This window comes from Narcine bancroftii, chromosome 4 (assembly GCF_036971445.1).
Source record: "Narcine bancroftii isolate sNarBan1 chromosome 4, sNarBan1.hap1, whole genome shotgun sequence".
NCBI classification, from domain to species: domain Eukaryota; kingdom Metazoa; phylum Chordata; class Chondrichthyes; order Torpediniformes; family Narcinidae; genus Narcine; species Narcine bancroftii.
Window position 1 is genome coordinate 307,398,863 of NC_091472.1, and position 18,334 is coordinate 307,417,196.

The following is an 18,334-nucleotide window of genomic DNA, read 5'->3' on the forward strand; positions in this document are numbered from 1 at the left end:
AATAACAGTTATTAAAGCACGAACAAGATTCTGGCAACTTCTGTTCTTCGGTAACTTGTTTTTAACACATCTCCAAATACATTAGATAAATCATCATTAAAAAACATAAAATTCCACAGGAAACCCATCATCCCCTGGGGACTTGTCATTTGACATTTCCTGTATAGCTTCCTTGATTTCAAAATCTGTAAATGGAGATTCCAATTCCTGAATATCTTTCTCATCTAATACCAGTAACCTTAATTTAGATAAATAAGATCCAATAGAACCATTATCCTGCTTCCCCTCAGAAGTATATAATTTTTGATAGAATGAATAAAATTGATCATTAATTTACTGAGGCTTATAGGTAATTATTGATTTCTTTTTAATGGCATTAATAGACCGAGATGCCTGATCAGCTTTCAATTGCCAAGCAAGTACCTTGTGAGCTCTTTCTCCCAACTCATAATAACGTTTTTAGATCGATTAATTAAATGCTCAAACAGATAAGTTTGTAAAGTATTATAGTGTAATTTCAATTTTGCTAATGCAGCTTTTTTTTGCCTTTGGTCACATCCTTCTGAAATCTTTCTCTAACTCAGCAATCTGTTTTTCCAACATTAAACTTTCTGCCATATATTGTTTCTTAACTTTTGTAGAATAACTAATAACCTGTCCACTCAAATACGCTTTTAACACATCCCATACTACAAAATGACTATCCACAGAATTTATATTCTCAGTCAAAAATAAAGAGATATTTAACAAAAGCAACAAACTCTGTTTATTTCAATAACATTGCATTAAACCTTTTTTCAATAACATTGCATTAAACCTCCATCTATGCAACGAATGTACCACTTCTGAACTTTCACAGGAAAAAGGTAATAATGAATGGTCTGATAGAACTCTACTTTTATATTCAACTTGCTGTGCTCTACCCTGTAGGTGTGCCGATACCAAAAAAAAAATCAATCCTAGAAAACAAATCAAATCATGATGAATAAAAAGAAAAATCTTTCTCTCCAGGATTAACCTTTCTCCAAATATCTACCAGATTTAAATCTTTCAACACATTGATTTGTAATGCTGTCTTAGATTTCCTTATACTCTTCAGGTTTCTGTCCAATAAAGGTTCCAAAATGCAATTAAAATATTTTCATTAGCAATGAAAAAGCTTCTGAAATAAACTCCTCATCATCTATATTAGACACATAAAGATTAAGCAAAGTCCAAGATTCAGCAAAAATTTTACAATTCACCTATAAAACGCTACCTACATTTCTCTCTGATGATTCCAATTCAAATGGTAAATTTTTATGAATCAAAATCGCCACCCCTCTTGCCTTAGAATTAAAAGAAAAAATCCACGTCCAACCCAATCTCTTTTCAATTTCAAATGTTCCTTTTCAGTCAAATGTGTTTTTTTGTAAAAAGGCAATATCAATTTTCATTTTTTTATATAAGCCAATACCTTCTTTCACTTAATTAGATTATTTCATCCCTAAACATTAAAAGTTGTAAAATTCAAAGTAGACATTTTTACTAACTACCAATATATTTATACTCTATAAAATAATGCTCCCCTTTATAATTCTTCAAAAACAAAAAAAAAACCCACCCCTCAACAAACAAAAAAAACCCAAAATAGAAAAAAAACCACCTGAAGGTGGTAACACCCTAAAATTCTGGGTGCGGTAAGCCCACTAGTGGTAGATGACAGTCAAAGCTTTCAGTGTCATCAAGCCTTAACTGGATAATAACAAAAAATGTATTGTTTAGAACATTATATATTCCTTTCATTCTTTGAAAAGAAATAAAATAACCAGCCTCATAGCAATCTTGTACTGCTTTAATTCCTTTCTGATTCCATATTTTCAAAAACTGGTTATTAAGGGTAAAATGAAAAGGCTTATTCTGATACAAAGGTGTTTTACATGAAATTGTACTCTGTGTGTCGAACTAATAAACATTGGTCCAAACCTAAATTTTTCCAATACTTTAAACAAAAAACTCAATTCTAACCTATCGAATGCCTTCTCGGGATCAAATAATACTGCTAAGTTGGATTTCTTCTGAAAAATATGAATCAAACTAATTAATTTTTCAATATTGTCTGTGGGATAGCAATTTTTTAACAAATCCAGCCTGATCTCAGTGAATTAAACTTGGTAAATACTTATCCAGTCTATTTGCTAAAACCTTAGCTACAATTTTATAATCAACATTTAACAATGAAATAGGTCGATAAGATTCAGTCTTTAACACATCTCTATCTTTCTTAGGAATAAGAGTTATATTTGCCTTAGAAAAAGAATCCGGTAAAAAAAAATGAACCGCATTGCCTGTTTCAAAACATCCCTTGAAAGAGGCAATAACAAATCCTGAATTTTTTTAAATAAAATTCAGACGTAAACCCATCTTCACCTGGAGATTTACCACTCAGCATTGATTTAAGTGTATCAACAATTTCTCTTAAGTGTAAAAAGGGAGTCTAACTCTTTATATTCTTGATTATTCAAAAAAAGGTAACTGAAGTTCAGCTAAAAAGTTATTAATTTTAACTTCATCATTATCAGACTAAGAAGTATACAGTCTTGCCTAAATTCTCTAAAATAATTATTTATATCTTGAGGTTTATATGTAATTTTTGAATCCTTTTTAATAGCATTAATTATTCTAGAATCCTGTTCAGTCTTTAACTGCTACACCAATACTCCCAATTCATATTTTTGTTTATTTATTTGTATTAATTCTCCATTGTCTTAGTCTGTATTGAATTATAATGCATTTTATTTATTTAATAACGGTATCTTTTTCCTTTCTGTTGAATATTTCGGTATATCTTTCTTTAATTCTATCTCTTTCTCCAATTTATGAACTTCCTCAAAATACTGTTTCTTAATTTTAGTAGAAAAACTAATAATTTGCCCTCTTAAATAAGCTTTTAAAGCATCCCACAAAATAAATTTACTATCAACCAAATCTTCATTTGTTTCCAAATACTGTAGAATTTGATCTCTTATAAAATTACGGAATTGAACATTTCTTAACAATGAAGAATTGAATCTCCATCTACAAGTTGTGTCTATAATTTCGGAGCCTGTACATCATCTTAGAAAAGGAGAACGGTCTAACAAAGTTCTACTTTTATATTCAGCAGATATTACATTTTCTTGCAACTGAGCCGATAATTAAAAAAAAATCTATTCTGGAATAAGAATCTTATCTAAATAAATAAAATGAATAATCCTTCTCTTTATTATTTATTCTCCTCCAAATATCCACTAAATTCATTTCTTTCATCAATGATAAAATTCTTTTTGCCATTTTAGTTTTAGTTACTATCTTTGGAAAATTATCTAACAATGGATCTAGACAACAACTAAAATCTCCACCAATCATTACACTTCCATATGCTTGTGCCAAATTACACAAAGGAATCTTGAATAAATTTCTCATCAACATTTGGAGCATAAATATTCATGTGTCCAAGATTGTGAATAAATTTGACAATTTGCAACAACAAACCTACCTACAGAATCATTAATAACAGATTCTAATTTAAAAGGCGATTTCTTATCAAAATAGCAACACCTTTTGCTTTTGAATTAAAAGGTAAAGCTATAACCTGACCAACCCAGTCTCTTTTTAACTTTTGATGTTTTTTTTTTAAAGTCAAATGAGTCTCTTGTAAAAAAGCAATACCCTTTTTCTCTTAATTGGGTAATTGAGCCCATTCACATTGAATCTCACAAAATTTAAGTTAGTCACTGACCTATTCAACATTTAAAACATAAAACTCCCACCCCTTGCAATGATGGGACTCTGCTCCACGGCAGTTCTTCAAAATATCATATGAATAGAAAAGAAACCCCTAAAAACAAAAACAAAAAAAACTGCAAAAACACCGCTTACTCAAAAAGCAGTACTGCTCCCCTCTATTATACAGGAAGCGACCAATGCCAACAATCGGCTGATGATTTCAGAAGGAAAAATAAACAAGTCCTCCTCCCTCAAACAGAATACATTAAAAAACAAACGGTCATCAATACTTCAAATGTAATAAGCTGTTCCAAATCTTTATTGACCTGGTCATCACCAATATCAATTTCAGTGAGTTCATGACACTCTTTTAACTTTTGTGAACCATTTCTTTTCTTCTCTTGGCTCGTTAAATTGTTGGGAAGTCTGTTGATTCCCATTCTGCTTATTATAGGCAATGAATTTGCAAATAAAAGAACTCTATCTTTTCCACCTTTATCTTAATCCATGCTGGTTTCTCTCTCTTTAAAAAAAGAGAGAAATCTCATTTGCTTTGCCTTATAATAATTGCCTTATAACATTTGGAAGTTGTGGATCTCCTAATTCAAATTTCCATGTTAATTTTTCTAATGAAATCCTCGCCACCTTGCCCTTCCAAATAAGTTTTCTTACATATTTGTTAAATTCCTGAAAAAAAATTGTGGCAAGCATATGGGCAATGTTTAAAAAAAGTATTGTACTTTAGTAAATATATTTATTTTAATATAATTAACTCTTCTCAGTAATATTATTGGTAATTCCATCCATTTTTTAAAAGGCTTCATTTAAATATATTATTTAAATTGTTATCTACCTATATCCCTAAATATGTTATTGCATTTAGCAGCCATTTAAATTGGGTAGCTCTTTGACACTGAATATAATCATCTCTAGTAAGAGGTATAATTTCACTTTTATCCCAATTTACTTTATAACTGGATACTGTTCCATATTCTTTTAATCTTAAGTATAGTTTAAGTAATGATCCTTCTGGTTCTGTCAAGTACATTAATACATCATCTGCAAATAAATTAATCTTATATTCCTCTCTGTCAACTTTAAAACCTTTAATATCAGAGTCAGATAGAATCAATTCTGCTAGTGGTTCTACTGCTAAAATAAATAAAGCTGGAGATAAAAGACACCCTTGCCTACAAGACCTAGTTAAATGAAAAGGCAGATATTTTCCCATTTGTTACAACCTTAGCTTTCAGTCCATTATATAAAGCTTTAATCCAATTTGAAATATTTGTCCCAACCCAAATTTTTCAAGCACTCTGAACAAAAAAAATCCCATTCTCATCTATCAAACACTTTTTCTGCAGCTAAAGCCACTGATACACTTAAATCCCCTCTCTTTTGTGCCAAATGTATTATACTCAATATTGTCTATTTACATATCTGCTGATTTAAAAAAAAAACAAATCCAGACTGGTCCATATTTATTAACTTCGGAAAATATTTTGCCAACCTACTCACTATTATCTTTGCTACTCTTTTGTAATCTGCATTAATAATGAAATAGATCTATTTGATGATGGGTTTAAAGGGTCCCTATCATTTTTTTTTAGCATTATTGTTACAGCATTAAAAAATTCCGGTAAGGCATGCATTTCTGCCGCCTGTCCTAATATGTCAATAAAAGGAGGAATTAGAAAGTCCTTAAACGCTTTATAAATTTCAGGTAGGAAATCATCTTCTCCTGGAGACTTATTACTTTGTAATGAGCTCAGTGTCTCCCTCATCTTTATTGGGATGAAGTGAACACCGAGTTCTCTTTGATCTTCCAAATTTAATTTAGGTAAATTTATTTGTGACGTAAAATTATCTATTTTATTATCATCATTTAGAGACTCTGATTGATATAGTTTTGTATAAAATAGTTTGAAATTTTCATTAATTTCTTGAGATTTATAAGAAATTAAATTAAAATCATTTTTAATTGCAATAATCATTCTTGTTATTTGTTCTTTTTAACTGCCATGCAACAAACTTGTGTGCCCTTTCACCTAATTCATACCTTTGTTTAATTCTCATTATCGCTTTCTTTGTTCTGTTTGTATATTATATTGAAATTTCTTAATAAGCCATCTGTTTCTCATTTACTTGTCTCTGTAAATCTTTTTTTGTAAATTTGTTAACTCTATCTCCAATTGTTCCACCTCTTTCATATCGTCCTTAATTTTAGAAGCATACCTTATTATTTGACCTCCTAAGTACACTTTCATTGCATCCCATAAATTTATTACTATCTCAATTAATGTTAGTCTCTATAAAGGATCTTACCTGTCTTCTAAAGAAATCATGAAAACCTTTTCTTTTTAATAACAGTTAAATCTCCATATGTAAACTGATTCTTCTTTGTCCAACATTGTTATTGTCAACTGCAAAGGAGAATGACCAGATAAAATTCTTGCCTTATAATCCTCTTGTTGGATTCTACCCTGAAGTTGTGCAGATATTAAAAACAAGTCTATCCTAGAATAAGAATCATGTCTATTTGAATAAACAAAATAGTCTTTCTTTTGGATGAATTCTTCTCCATGCATCTATTAAATTTAAACCATTCAATAACAACAATGTGGCTTTAGCTGCTTTGTCCTTGTTATTGATTTTGTCGATCTAATGGATCTAAACAAAAATTAAAATCCACCATTATTAATATGCTGTCATGTGCATTTTCTAAGTTAAAAATGTTTCTTGTATAAATTTTTCATCATCTACATTTGGTGCATATATATTCATATGTGTCCAATGTTCTGAAAAAAATTGACAATGTACCATATCTCCCTGCAGGGTCAACGACTACATTATTATTTTAACTGAAGGTATCTTGTTTATTAAAATTGCTACTCCCCTAGCTTTTGATTTAAACAAAGCTGGGACATATCCTACCCAATCTCTTTTTAGCTTCTGATGCTCTTTTTCAATTAAATGAGTTTGCCAATATCCCTTTTCTTTTCACCAGGCTGTGAAGCCCATTAATATTAAAACTTAAAGTATTCAATATTTTACTTAGTGATATATATTTTAATCAACTTCAAATAATATCTCCCCTTCACCTCTCTCCTCGCAACTCCTTGGTATGTCAAACCTTTATTATCTATTGTGCCAAGGCATATCCATCTTGTCAATCCAGGTAAGAAAGGAAAGAACAGCAACAAAGAACCATATTAATATTGTTTAAATAATACATTACCCTCCTCTATTTTAAGGGCTATGGCCCAAACCAGAAATACACATGATTTGATAGAAGTCTATCCTCCAGCACCCCCCCGCAAAGGTTCATCATTATTCTAAATCCACCTGCATTTAAAGAATAAAATATAAATCACTCTTTATGAGTTGTACCGGCCCTTGTTCAGCCTCGTGCTGAATAGTAGGTAAAATATCTGCATACTCTTCTGCACAGAGTCAGTAAAGAACTTATTCACTCCTCCTTGCTCAAAGGTCTGGAGAGTCGCAGGATGGTGTAGGATAAATTTATAACCATTTTTCCATAAGGTATTCTTTATCGGATTAAATTATTTTCTTAAACAATTCAAAACTTATATCAGGATAAAAGAACATCTTAGTTTCAAGATATTCCATTGCACTCTCTCTCTTTTTAGCTTGTTTTACTGCTAATTCTAAGATTTTTTTTCTCCAACCTGGTTGTAAAGAAACGTTATTGGTATAGACCATGGATTCTGATCTGGCAATGGTCACGGTCTTACAGCTCTGTGCGCTCTATTTCAATAACACCTTCAGATTCATTTTGAGAAGGCTATTACATTGTCCCCTTCTTTAAGATCAACAATTTTAATTTTTTTTTACTAAAATTCTTGAACAAATCTACTTTCTCACACAATTGTTTATTCACAGTTGAATTCTCCATTCTGCCCTGAACCATTTCCACATCAAATTCCACATTTTTAACTCTTTTTTCCATCTCTTCAATTTTATTTACTATTTTATATTTTTTTGTTTTTTATTCATGATTTTTAAAGTATCGAATCTTACTTGCTTCAACTTTCATTAACATTAGTGCCTCTCTACTTAACCCCTGCGGTTTTACTTGCGTTTTAAGTTTACTACCACCTTTAGTAGAAATGGCTTGAATCATTTCTGATCCTTCATTCTCTTCATCAGTTTCATCGCTGGCCTGAAGTTCAGTTTCATATTCTGCTTCTGTAGGTAGTGTTTCAAAAAGGTTTCCTACTCCGGAAGCAACTTCATACTCTTTTGATCTGTACATGCACATCTACTCATGCATGTGCACTTCTTGATCGTTGACATCTCTCCGTAACTGCAACTGGGATGGTGCTGCAGATTGTTTAACAGCCACCTTAGGATCTCTCATCGGTCAGCTAGGAGCTCATACTACAACGCCTGGATCCATCTGTGTGTGAGGCCTTTCTTCTTGTCCTTTTTGTTTTCCTTGATGCGTTCTCCACAGGCCAGCGATGTTTTTCCCCTTCTGAGGTGATACTGAAAAAGTACTTCCTGTTTGTTCTTAAACAGTTTCCAATGCTCTGGTTTCAGTCTCTTTGCAAATTTCACTTTTTAGAAAACTAAACTTCTGGGAGAGCCGGATTTTTACTTCCTGACTACCTCATCATGCGATGTCCCATGTCAGAGACTTCTGACCGCAAATCAGAAGTCACCTGTCGCAGGCTTCCATTTTATATTCTCGTTGTGTTTTAATCAAGGCTCACTGTAATGTTTCAGTTCCAGTTCAATTTTCATAAGCTGTCTTTCCACATATCTAACACTAAAATGCACACTTGGCATCAACTGTTATTTCTCAATATACAAATCCACTGATAACACTTCACAGGTTTTCTTATTGATAGGTTCCAATTTTATGATGGTCTGAAGGAGAAGAGCATCGGGAATTCACAGTGTACATGTTGGATTTTATTTTGCAAGGATAACAATCTTAATTTCCCAATGCAAAATTTCTGCTTAAAATTGGATGTCAAAACAAATACAGTTGTATATTTATATATTTTTAAAGCTCCTTATCCACAAGTATCATTTAATATGTAATTAGTATAATATGCAAAACAATTTCTTTTAAAGAAATACATCAAAGGCATTAAGTGTACATATCTTATTGGCACAAACAAAAGCAGCAATTTTGGGGGAAAAAAAGACATAATTACAAGGGAAACATTGTATCAACATCTACTAACAAGTATATTAAAAGCCTAAAAGTTCCACAGCACCCTGTCTAAAAACAGTAAAAGGGAACTGCTTAGTGCATGCACACTCTCAAGGATTTTCTAGCACCATTAAGCTTTGTGTCAACCACCAAAATAATAGTTGACAAGACTGTAAAGTTCGAGGAGTAGGAATTCAGTTCAGTGCAATGGTTCTTATTTCACTCTGTTATTCTCTGATCGTAACATCATTGCAACATTCATCAAATGGCTTCTACAGTCAAAGCTGGAAATGACCTATGTTCAAATGGAAGCTGTGGAGAATATGCATAGTCTGTGTTTCCCTAAATGGCAGATACATTTGAACCAGAATTCTAGGCATATAATGCACATCAAGGATGTCAGCCTTATTTTCCAATGCACAATAGTATATATTCATTTCCAAAAGTTGCCTCAAGGTCTATTATCAATCCTTTACTCATAATGTATATCTGGACTGCAAATCCATTTTCCAATCTAAAATGAGGTCATGATATGCAAAACAAATGTTAATATCTGAGTGTTGCACTGAGAAGGTAACACCATACTTCAAATCACCATAAAGACTGATTCATTAACTATCACATGAGACTGGTTCTAAGGTTTGTGGCTTCTTCTGGCTAACCACTCGCATTTTTTCACGAATATGTTCTGCTGTGGAGGCCATGTCACTTGGACTTCCAAAGTATTGTTCCGTTCTGGAAAATTAAAGCATGTTTAAATTAGTAAAAGTAGAATCAGATAAGTTTTTAAAAATAATGAATGAAATTGGAATGCTTGAAAATTTTCAGACAATCCATCTGGCATTGGCTCAAATTCAGGTAACAAGGTGAAAAAGATTATTTATTTTTCTACTGCGTCAACAATTTCTCCACAGCATGTAATTTGTAAATTGGATGTTTTCAATTCACACCCCAACTGTCAAAAAAATGTATTCATGCTTTTGAGTTTTCAAAAGCTGTTCCTCCAATGTCCTTCTTGTCAACCTTCAGAAAGTAAGCTTGTTAAAACTCAACTCCTCTCCACTTATTCTGTCCCAAGCAATGTACATAATAAACATAATTTTTTTGTCTTACGCCAAATTAATTTAATGTAATCACCACTTCCTTAAATCTCGCTATGGATACAAACATCATCTTTGAAAAGTATTATTTTCTTATCTCCAATAAGCTTTGATTTTTAAAGTCTAGATTTTTTCCATTTCTCCCACATTTTAGCTGACTTAACCTTCCTCTTCAGAAAATGTCCTCCAAATCTTTTTGACTTTGCATTCTCAACAGAAATTCAAGCTTCTCTGCTCTCCCATCGTGATCACCATTTATTTTCTTTTAAATGATTTTCCCTCTACTCTAAGGTGTTTTGGAACATCTTCAGCATTACAGACACCACCCTATAACCTATTTTACTTAAAAATTGTGATCAGAGAAATAATTTCATTTACCCTCTACGATACATGCTTAAGCGTGCAAAAGGTAATAAATGCCAGCTTTTTTATTTAAAATATTTCATTTATTTAACAATTATACAGAATATCAAACACCAAAAGAAACCCACTTCCCTACGTTTTTTATATATAAATCCAATTAACAAAGAAAAAGGAAAAAAAGTCTGTGAATACAGTGAAACAGTGTCCTAACACAATATGTTCCACCTGAACCGAATGATACAGCTCACATTATCTGGCAACAATGTAAAATCTTACCCATCAGGGTAAATTACAGGCACTGTTAGTCTGTCTAATAGAGATTTTCCAGTGGTTTCAACTTCATCAAATTTTTCCAGAAGGTCTTTCCAGGCTTCAGTTTGTTCTTCTAATTGGGAATTATCCTTTAATATCTGAAGAAAAATGATTGTTAATTGAAAAGTAAAATAATTGTATCAGCGTTGTCTGAGTAAAATTGCTGTGATTTCTAATTATTCAATATATTGATGTTGATGATAGAAATTAATTGAAAATTTTGATTTTGCATTTTTGCCTCCTTAAAAAAAGTCCTTTCAAATTGATTTGTCTGCAAACACATACTGTACTGGGTTACTTCCGACTAGCTGACAGTTCAGCTAACTTGTGTGTACCAGCTCATTCTTGATTTCATCCTTCTGACTCCCTGGTCTCTCAACTTGAAACAAACCATTGTAGCAAACAAGTAAAAACCCTATGGACATGAGAGGGGTTTAAAGATGTCATGCATCATAGGTGAAAATGTCATGTAAAAGATCATGCATGTTCATTACAGACATTTGGAAACCATGGAAAAGGTCTTCTGACGAAAGTATCCATCTGTTTACATTAGCTGAGGACTACTTGCGGTCTGTCTGATTTGTGGAGCAGCTGCAAGAATGGGGTCTCAAGAAACTCAGGACCCGCATGGCTGCAAAAATTCAATGACCAGTATTCTACTGAAGGTGAATACACTGCATGGATGGACATAAAGTGATCAACCCTAACATGACTAATAAATGACTGCAATACATAATCAGTTAATTGCACATTCAAAGACGTTTCCTTCAGACCAGAGAATTTAGTTTCACACAAAAACATTGAAAACAAAACATATGCTGTGACAATGTATTCAGGGATACACTGAATAGAGAAATTTAACAATTGGTAATATGGTATGAAGATTAATATGTGAAAAATTCTCTAATAAAGTATAATTTAATTTACATTGGATAAAGATTGGCTGACCCATTAAAAAAGATGTTATGTAACATTTTCTTCACTCTGGGTAGGTGAAAGTTAACTCACATAAATATTAATTATTATTATTTAAATAATTTTTTGTTGGGTTATTCAGGTGGAATGGGTAGTTGTTTTCATCTTTTTAGTCTCTGGAAATGTTGACTCTCTTTGCAAGTACAGGCGCCTAACCTTTGTATCCGGGATCGCAGGACCAGACACCTGCCGCTGTTTGGATCTTTAGGATTTCAGAATCATTTTGATTTCCATCCCTTTAAGCTTGCCCAATTCGTGCTGCCATCTCCACCCCCCACCCCATCCCGAATTGCGCTGCCATCTCCATCCCCACCTCCTCCCAAGTCACACAACCATCTCCACTCCCGATTCACACTGCCATCTCCACCCCACCATCCCCCTCCTGAGTCACACTGCCATCTCCACCCCCCTGATTCACACTGCTATCTCCAGCCCCTACCCCTTTAATGAGTCGTGCTGCAATCTCCACGCCTCTGAGTCACGCTTCTATCTCCACCTCCCGCCCGAGTTATGCTGCCATCTCTCTCCCCATTCCCCGAGGTGTGCTGCCATATCTCTCCCCACCCTGAGTCACACTGCTGTTTCTCTCCCCTACTCGCCCACCCAGGTCTCGCTGCCGTCTCTCCTCCTCGGCCGCCCGAGTTGCCCTGCCATCTCTCTCTCCCCCCACACCCACCCCCATGCTGTATCACCACCAGAAGAACAGCCCCTTTCTTGGTTCCCCTGTGCTAGTGCAGTGGTTCCAGCTGCGTGGGGGATTATGGATAGCGACCACAGCCATTGAGCCATTACTGGGCTGACTGAAAGCACCGTGATGCTGGACAAGCAAAGTATAAGCGCTTATAAAGTAGCAGAACAACAGGATACATGGGAGTTGGGCTAGGCTCACGTTGGGTCATGTTTGGTGCCAAACTCCATCTTTGATGAGCAGATGTCATCTACTGAAAAAAGTGCCAGTTTTTGGAGGTTGCCAGTTTTCAGAATTCTGGATAAAAGGTTATGCACCTGCACTGATTGGACACTGGTAACTATCAATCAATTAACTGTTCACCAAATGTAATGGAGAAATTATACTCCAGCTTTGGCAAAAGACTGAAAATGGAACCAGAGGTAAAACACAGGATTCTGTCGACACCGTGGTTAAGTGAAAAAAACACACAAATGCTGGGGAAACTCAGAAGGTCAAACAGTGCCTTTATGTAGCAAAGGTGAAGATGCATCACCAACGTATCGGGCTGGAGCCCTTCATCAAGGTGAGGGGGAGCATGAGAGATGTCTGAACAAAGGGGGAAGGGGGGGTTGGTGAGAGAGGGAGATGATAGGTGGAAGGGGGGAACAATGCAAGGGGAGGAGTCTAGGCTAGGTGGAGAGAGAAAGGAAGTAGGGACTGGAATAGCGAGTTAAAGGGAGGGGTGGGGAGGCAAGCAGATTAGTGGAATGCAGAACTCAATGTTCATGCCCTAGGGTTGGAGAGTGCCCAGACAAAAAAATGAGGTATTGTTCCTCAAATCTGCAGGTGGTCAGGGTAGGGTAGTGTGAAAGACCATGGAAAGTCATGTGAGCTTGAGAGTGTAATTCAGAATTAAAATGATTGGCTATGGGGAGGTCGCTTTTGTTGCAGACGGAGAGTAGGGGCTGGGCAAAGTGATCTCCCAGTCCACTACTGGTCCCTCCGATGTAGAGAAGGCCACAGAGGGTTCACTGGATGCAGTAAATGAGTTCTTTGGAGGTACAGATGAAATGTTGCTTCACCTGAAAGGTCTGTTTGGGACCTCGGACTGCGGAGAGGAAGGAGGTGTGGGTGCAGGTATTTACACCTCCTCCGACCACAGTGGAAGGTGCCCGGGGGGGGGGGGGGTGGGGGCAATGGATGGGGAGGGAAAATGGAACCAGCTTTATTTGAAAAAAAAAGAAAAAAAATCATATAGATACTTGCACATAAGCACTTTATTGCTAGCAGCTAACATGGTTCTGGAGTTTCTCTTCCACACAACAAACATTTGGCTAGTTACTGTACATGATAATAACACTGATCCATATAAAGGAGGGAGATTCCTGTGGTAGTTGCTCGTTCGCTAATTTCTCTCTCAACATTACAAAAGGGAGAAGTACAATTGACCCCAATTGTTCAGGTCAGAATAAGAAAATAACTAATCGCACTCATTTTTGATGCGCATGAGTGTTTCTGCAAATTATAAACGGCAGATGAGAAGAAAATTAACCTTGGTTTTCTAAAACACATTGCATAAACAGTCTGCTAGTTATAATTGGCAATGTTCATAAACTATTAGGTGATTTCAACAGTCATTAAATTGGATTGAGAGGAAAAAAACCCAGAATCACTATTGTACATTCAAATACTTTAAATGAAAAAATAAGATACAAGCCTTTTCAACAGCTAAGTTGAATGTGAAACCCAAATTCAGTCTGTGAATCCGTTCCTCTGATGTCACTGTAAACTGTTTCCAGACCCTGTTCAATCTTGGTAGTGTCTCTCCTGAGGACCTTGTGGTGCAGCGTAGAGATTGACACAACACTACCGTAGCCTGCAGCAACTGTCTTCCATAATCATAGGTGCTCTACATAAAGAGCGTCATTAAATGAGATAGAAACAATAGGTTATTTATAGTACAATTGATGTTCACTTTACAAAATTAGAAGTCAAAACTGGATCAGATAAATTTTAAGTGATTTTTCTTTTGAAATCTCTGATTTAAAGAATTATCTGTTACTTAAAGGTTTCTTCTGATTTGAGAGAATAATTCAGATCTGCTGAATAGTCAAGAGTATCAACGTTATCCTTTTCCTTCTTTCTTCACCTATCATGAATCTTAAGGGTGGCAGCACATGAATATAACATATTGTATGACTGAATTGTTCCCAGTGAAGAATCAAAGTTTTTTGTCCAAATCTACAAGTCAATGAGCACTCCTTTGTAACATGGACTGAATAAACTGTTCAATACTTAGGAGTCAAAGATGGGCAAACTAAGATTATTCTTGTAATTACAAAGATTGTATTATGCATAAAGTATGAAATATTTCTCTTTTATCTTGAGTTGCATGAACTAATTAAAATTCAAAGTTGGGGCAGTAATAATTACTGTCCAAAAGAGTCACATATATGTCGCTAATGTTGAAAAACATTCCAGGGTATTTCAAAGGCGTAGAATAGGTATCTCCAAAGTAGTCGATATCAGCTCCCAGGGGTTGATGGAACCAAGGGGTCGATAAATGCCAGGGGGTCGATTTATTATAGCGCCTATAACAGTGTCAGCCAAGCTCTCACGAGAGTGGTGCTTGGTGGCCGTCATGTTGTATTTGACTTTGGTGTATACTGTAGTTGAGAGGGAACGGAGGATGGAAAGACGTATGAGATACATCCAGTGCAGCCACCCACCTCCATCCCTGCTCCCCCATCCAGCGCCACCACCATCCCCTCCCGTCCAGCGCCACCACCACCCACCCCGTCCAGCCACAACCGCCCCGCCACCACAACCTCACATCCAGTACAGCCACCATAACCCCCCTCGTCCAGCACTGTCACCACAACCCCCCCCTGTCCAGCACAGCAACCACAACCCTCCCATCCAGTACAGCCACCATAACCCCCTCGTCCAGCACTGTCACCACAACCCCCCCCTGTCCAGCACAGCAACCACAACCCTCCCATCCAGTACAGCCACCATAAACCCCTCGTCCAGCACCATCACCACCCACAACTCCTCCGACCAGCGCTGCCACTTCTCCCTCCATCCAGCGCCAGGATTCCGTGCCTGGGGGATGATGAGGGACTATGTAGTCCATACTGAGTTCGATGGTTCAAAAAGGGGACCCCTGGCATAGAAGGAAGTCATGAGAAATGAGCTTGTTCAAAGAAATTGGCTTTTAGGAGGATCATTAAGAAGGAATTTGGAAAAAAACAGTGAGGTTTGGCAAAAGGATTCAAGAATTACAAGTTCAGAAGTACAAAAGATATTGGGGGGAATTTACAAGGCAAAATCAGAAAAAGGTGGAAAATTTCTAAAACCCCACCTCTTGGTCAACACGTCTAACCCCTCCTCCATTAACAGTTTCCATTTTTCCTCATTTTGTTGAGCACCTTGGGGGGTTTTCTAATGATAATGGGCACATTATAAATTCAAATTGTTTTTGTTGGCAGCACCTATTAATAACCATCAATTATTTCAAATGGTGTATCAGGCAACCTTATTTGTTTCCTACGGCTCCTAGAACGCTTCCACCAGCGTTGTCTCCGCTCCATCCTCAACATTCATTGGAGCGCCTTCATCCCTAACGTCGAAATACTCGAGATGGCAGAGGCCAACAGCATCAAGTCCACTCTGCTGAAGATCCAACTGTGCTGGGTGGGTCATATCTCCAGAATGGAGGACCATCGCCTTCCCAAGATCGTGTTATAGGGCGAGCTCTCCACTGGCCACCGTGACAGAGGTGCACCAAAGAAGAGGTACAAGGACTGCCTAAAGAAATCTCTTGGTACCTGCCCCATTGACCAGTGGGCTGATCTCGCCTCAAACCGTGCATCTTGGTGCCTCACAGTTCGGCGGGCAACAACCTCCTTTGAAGAAGACCGCAGAGCCCACCTCACTGACAAAAGGCAAAGGAGGAAAAACCCAACACCCAACCCCAACCCACCAATTTTCCGCTGCAACCGTGTCTGCCTGTCCCGCATCGGACTTGTCAGCCACAAACGAGCCTGCAGCTGACGTGGACATTTACCCCCTCCATAAATCTTCGTCCGCGAAGCCAAGCCAAAGAAGAAGAAAAGAATTGTTTCCTATTTGAATACAAGTTGCATCAAACACACCTGGGCAACGTCAACAAATTTGCGGTGTTTTTCCAATAGAACTTTAGCTTCCTGCGCATCATCTCCTAGTCTAATGTGTGTTTTCAGAAGTGCATCCAAAAGCTCATTTAACCATTCAACAGCCTTTTAAAAAAAGTAGAAAAAAACATTACTGAAAACATATCAGAGGAACTGTACTTTTCCAAATCAATTTTGATACCCAGTACACGTATATAACTATTCATCAACCAAAATTCAACGATTTACCTGTACAGCATCCTCTTCACATTTGAAAAGCTGTACCATTTGAAGCATTTTTAGCCTTCGTACATCCACCATATCCTCACATCTACAAAGTTAACAAGCAGAGAAATGGAAAAACAAAGGTTGATGATCATTCACTCTTATGTAGTGCAATTGCATTCAGTTACTGCCAATATGCCCGCCAAAAGTTGAGGATTATGTTTTGTAACAAAGTCTATTTTTAAACCATTATCTTGTTCCTAATTAACATACAAGGATTTTTATAATTTAGATATGGAACTATTAAATTATACCTTTGCTTTCGAAGCTGCATATCCTCCATTAGGCCTTGAATGTGTTCTATATTATCTTTATTTTCAATGGAGACATCTTTCCCAAATGCCCAAGAAGCTTGGGATGTCATTTGATCCAAAAGACCTTGACCCTTTTCCTGTAAATTCTGTAAAGCACTATCTATAAAAAAAAGGAAACACTGAAGCTGAAATTTCTCAGTGCGATTGTTCAGCTGGAAGGAATCTGCAGAATACTCACCTTCGAAACAAGATACTTTTGATGCATAAAGTATTATGTGCTGTAATGTTATTTCGCCTGAGATATACTAATTATGCAAATGGTCCTTTCTTCTCAACAAGAAGCTTGCACCCTCCTCCCTCACTCTCACTCGCTCTCTCCCTCTCGAATATTCCTGCAAGATGAGATACACTACTTCCTTGCATTGGTGGGCAATGGCAATCACGCGAGAGCATCCTACAGCATAACCATGCTCAAACTGGAAGTTCACAGCATTCTACTTCTGGTCGGCTTGTCGGTACGCAAGTTTGAGTTGTTCGTAAATTGGGCATTTTCAATCCATGGACTGCCTGTAGCCCTTAAAAACTTCCATTTTATTCCTCATCCAAAGATTTCATTTTCACCCTTGCAAGCAGCGACCACCCAATCTACAGCTTTTAATTCCTTGTCAAAGCCACTGAATACTGTTGCCTTCCAACTCTGGCCTCTTCTGACAAAGGGACATTAAAATGAAAACAAATGATGTAAATCAGATATGGATGCGACACAGGAGAGAGGATAGGTGAGAATGAGGAGGGTGTTTGGGGCTCTGTGGAAGTAGATCTAGGGGAAAGGGGGAAGAGGGAGACAGGAAAAGATGGGGGATAGGGGTGGGGCTAACAAACACCTGAAAAGTTGATGTTGAAGGGTGTCCAGAGGGAATGACAATACCCTACTTATTCCTTTGCTGACATGTCTGTCCATGGCCTCACACACAGCCAGACTGAGACCACCTGTATGGGCACGCTCCAACCAGATGGCATTAACATCAATTTCTCTGATTTCTGTTAGCCCCTTCTCCATCTTCCTCTTCAGTCTCCTTTCCTCCAGCTCTCTCTCTCCCCTTTTCCCTCATCTCCTTTCCCGGACCTCTGCTTTCACAAAGTCCCAAACATCACTGCTCTCCCAGTCAATTCTCCCTTTTCCACTCTCCTCCGTCCCATCCATATCCAATTAACAACTTTATCTGTTGGTCTGTGCCACTCCAGAGTAAAACACAAAAGTCTGCAGATGCTGTTGAAAGGGGGAGGAG

At 36.7% G+C, this 18,334-nt stretch overlaps 1 protein-coding gene across 5 annotated transcripts in view; it reads right to left on the reverse strand.

Moving 5' to 3' along the window:
- Positions 1-8,663: 8,663 nt before the first annotated feature.
- sestd1 (SEC14 and spectrin domains 1) overlaps positions 8,664-18,334 on the reverse strand; it is a 153,856-nt gene continuing 144,185 nt past the window's right edge. For all 5 annotated transcript variants that reach the window (XM_069935853.1, XM_069935856.1, XM_069935857.1 and 2 more), the window contains 6 exons: positions 17,046-17,205; positions 16,756-16,837; positions 16,510-16,632; positions 14,070-14,261; positions 10,672-10,805; positions 8,664-9,667 (listed from right to left, as the gene is read on the reverse strand). In XM_069935853.1, the coding sequence (XP_069791954.1) occupies positions 9,544-9,667; positions 10,672-10,805; positions 14,070-14,261; positions 16,510-16,632; positions 16,756-16,837; positions 17,046-17,205 (815 nt within the window). In that variant the 3' untranslated portion in view covers positions 8,664-9,543. The remainder of the gene's footprint in view (positions 9,668-10,671; positions 10,806-14,069; positions 14,262-16,509; positions 16,633-16,755; positions 16,838-17,045; positions 17,206-18,334) is intronic.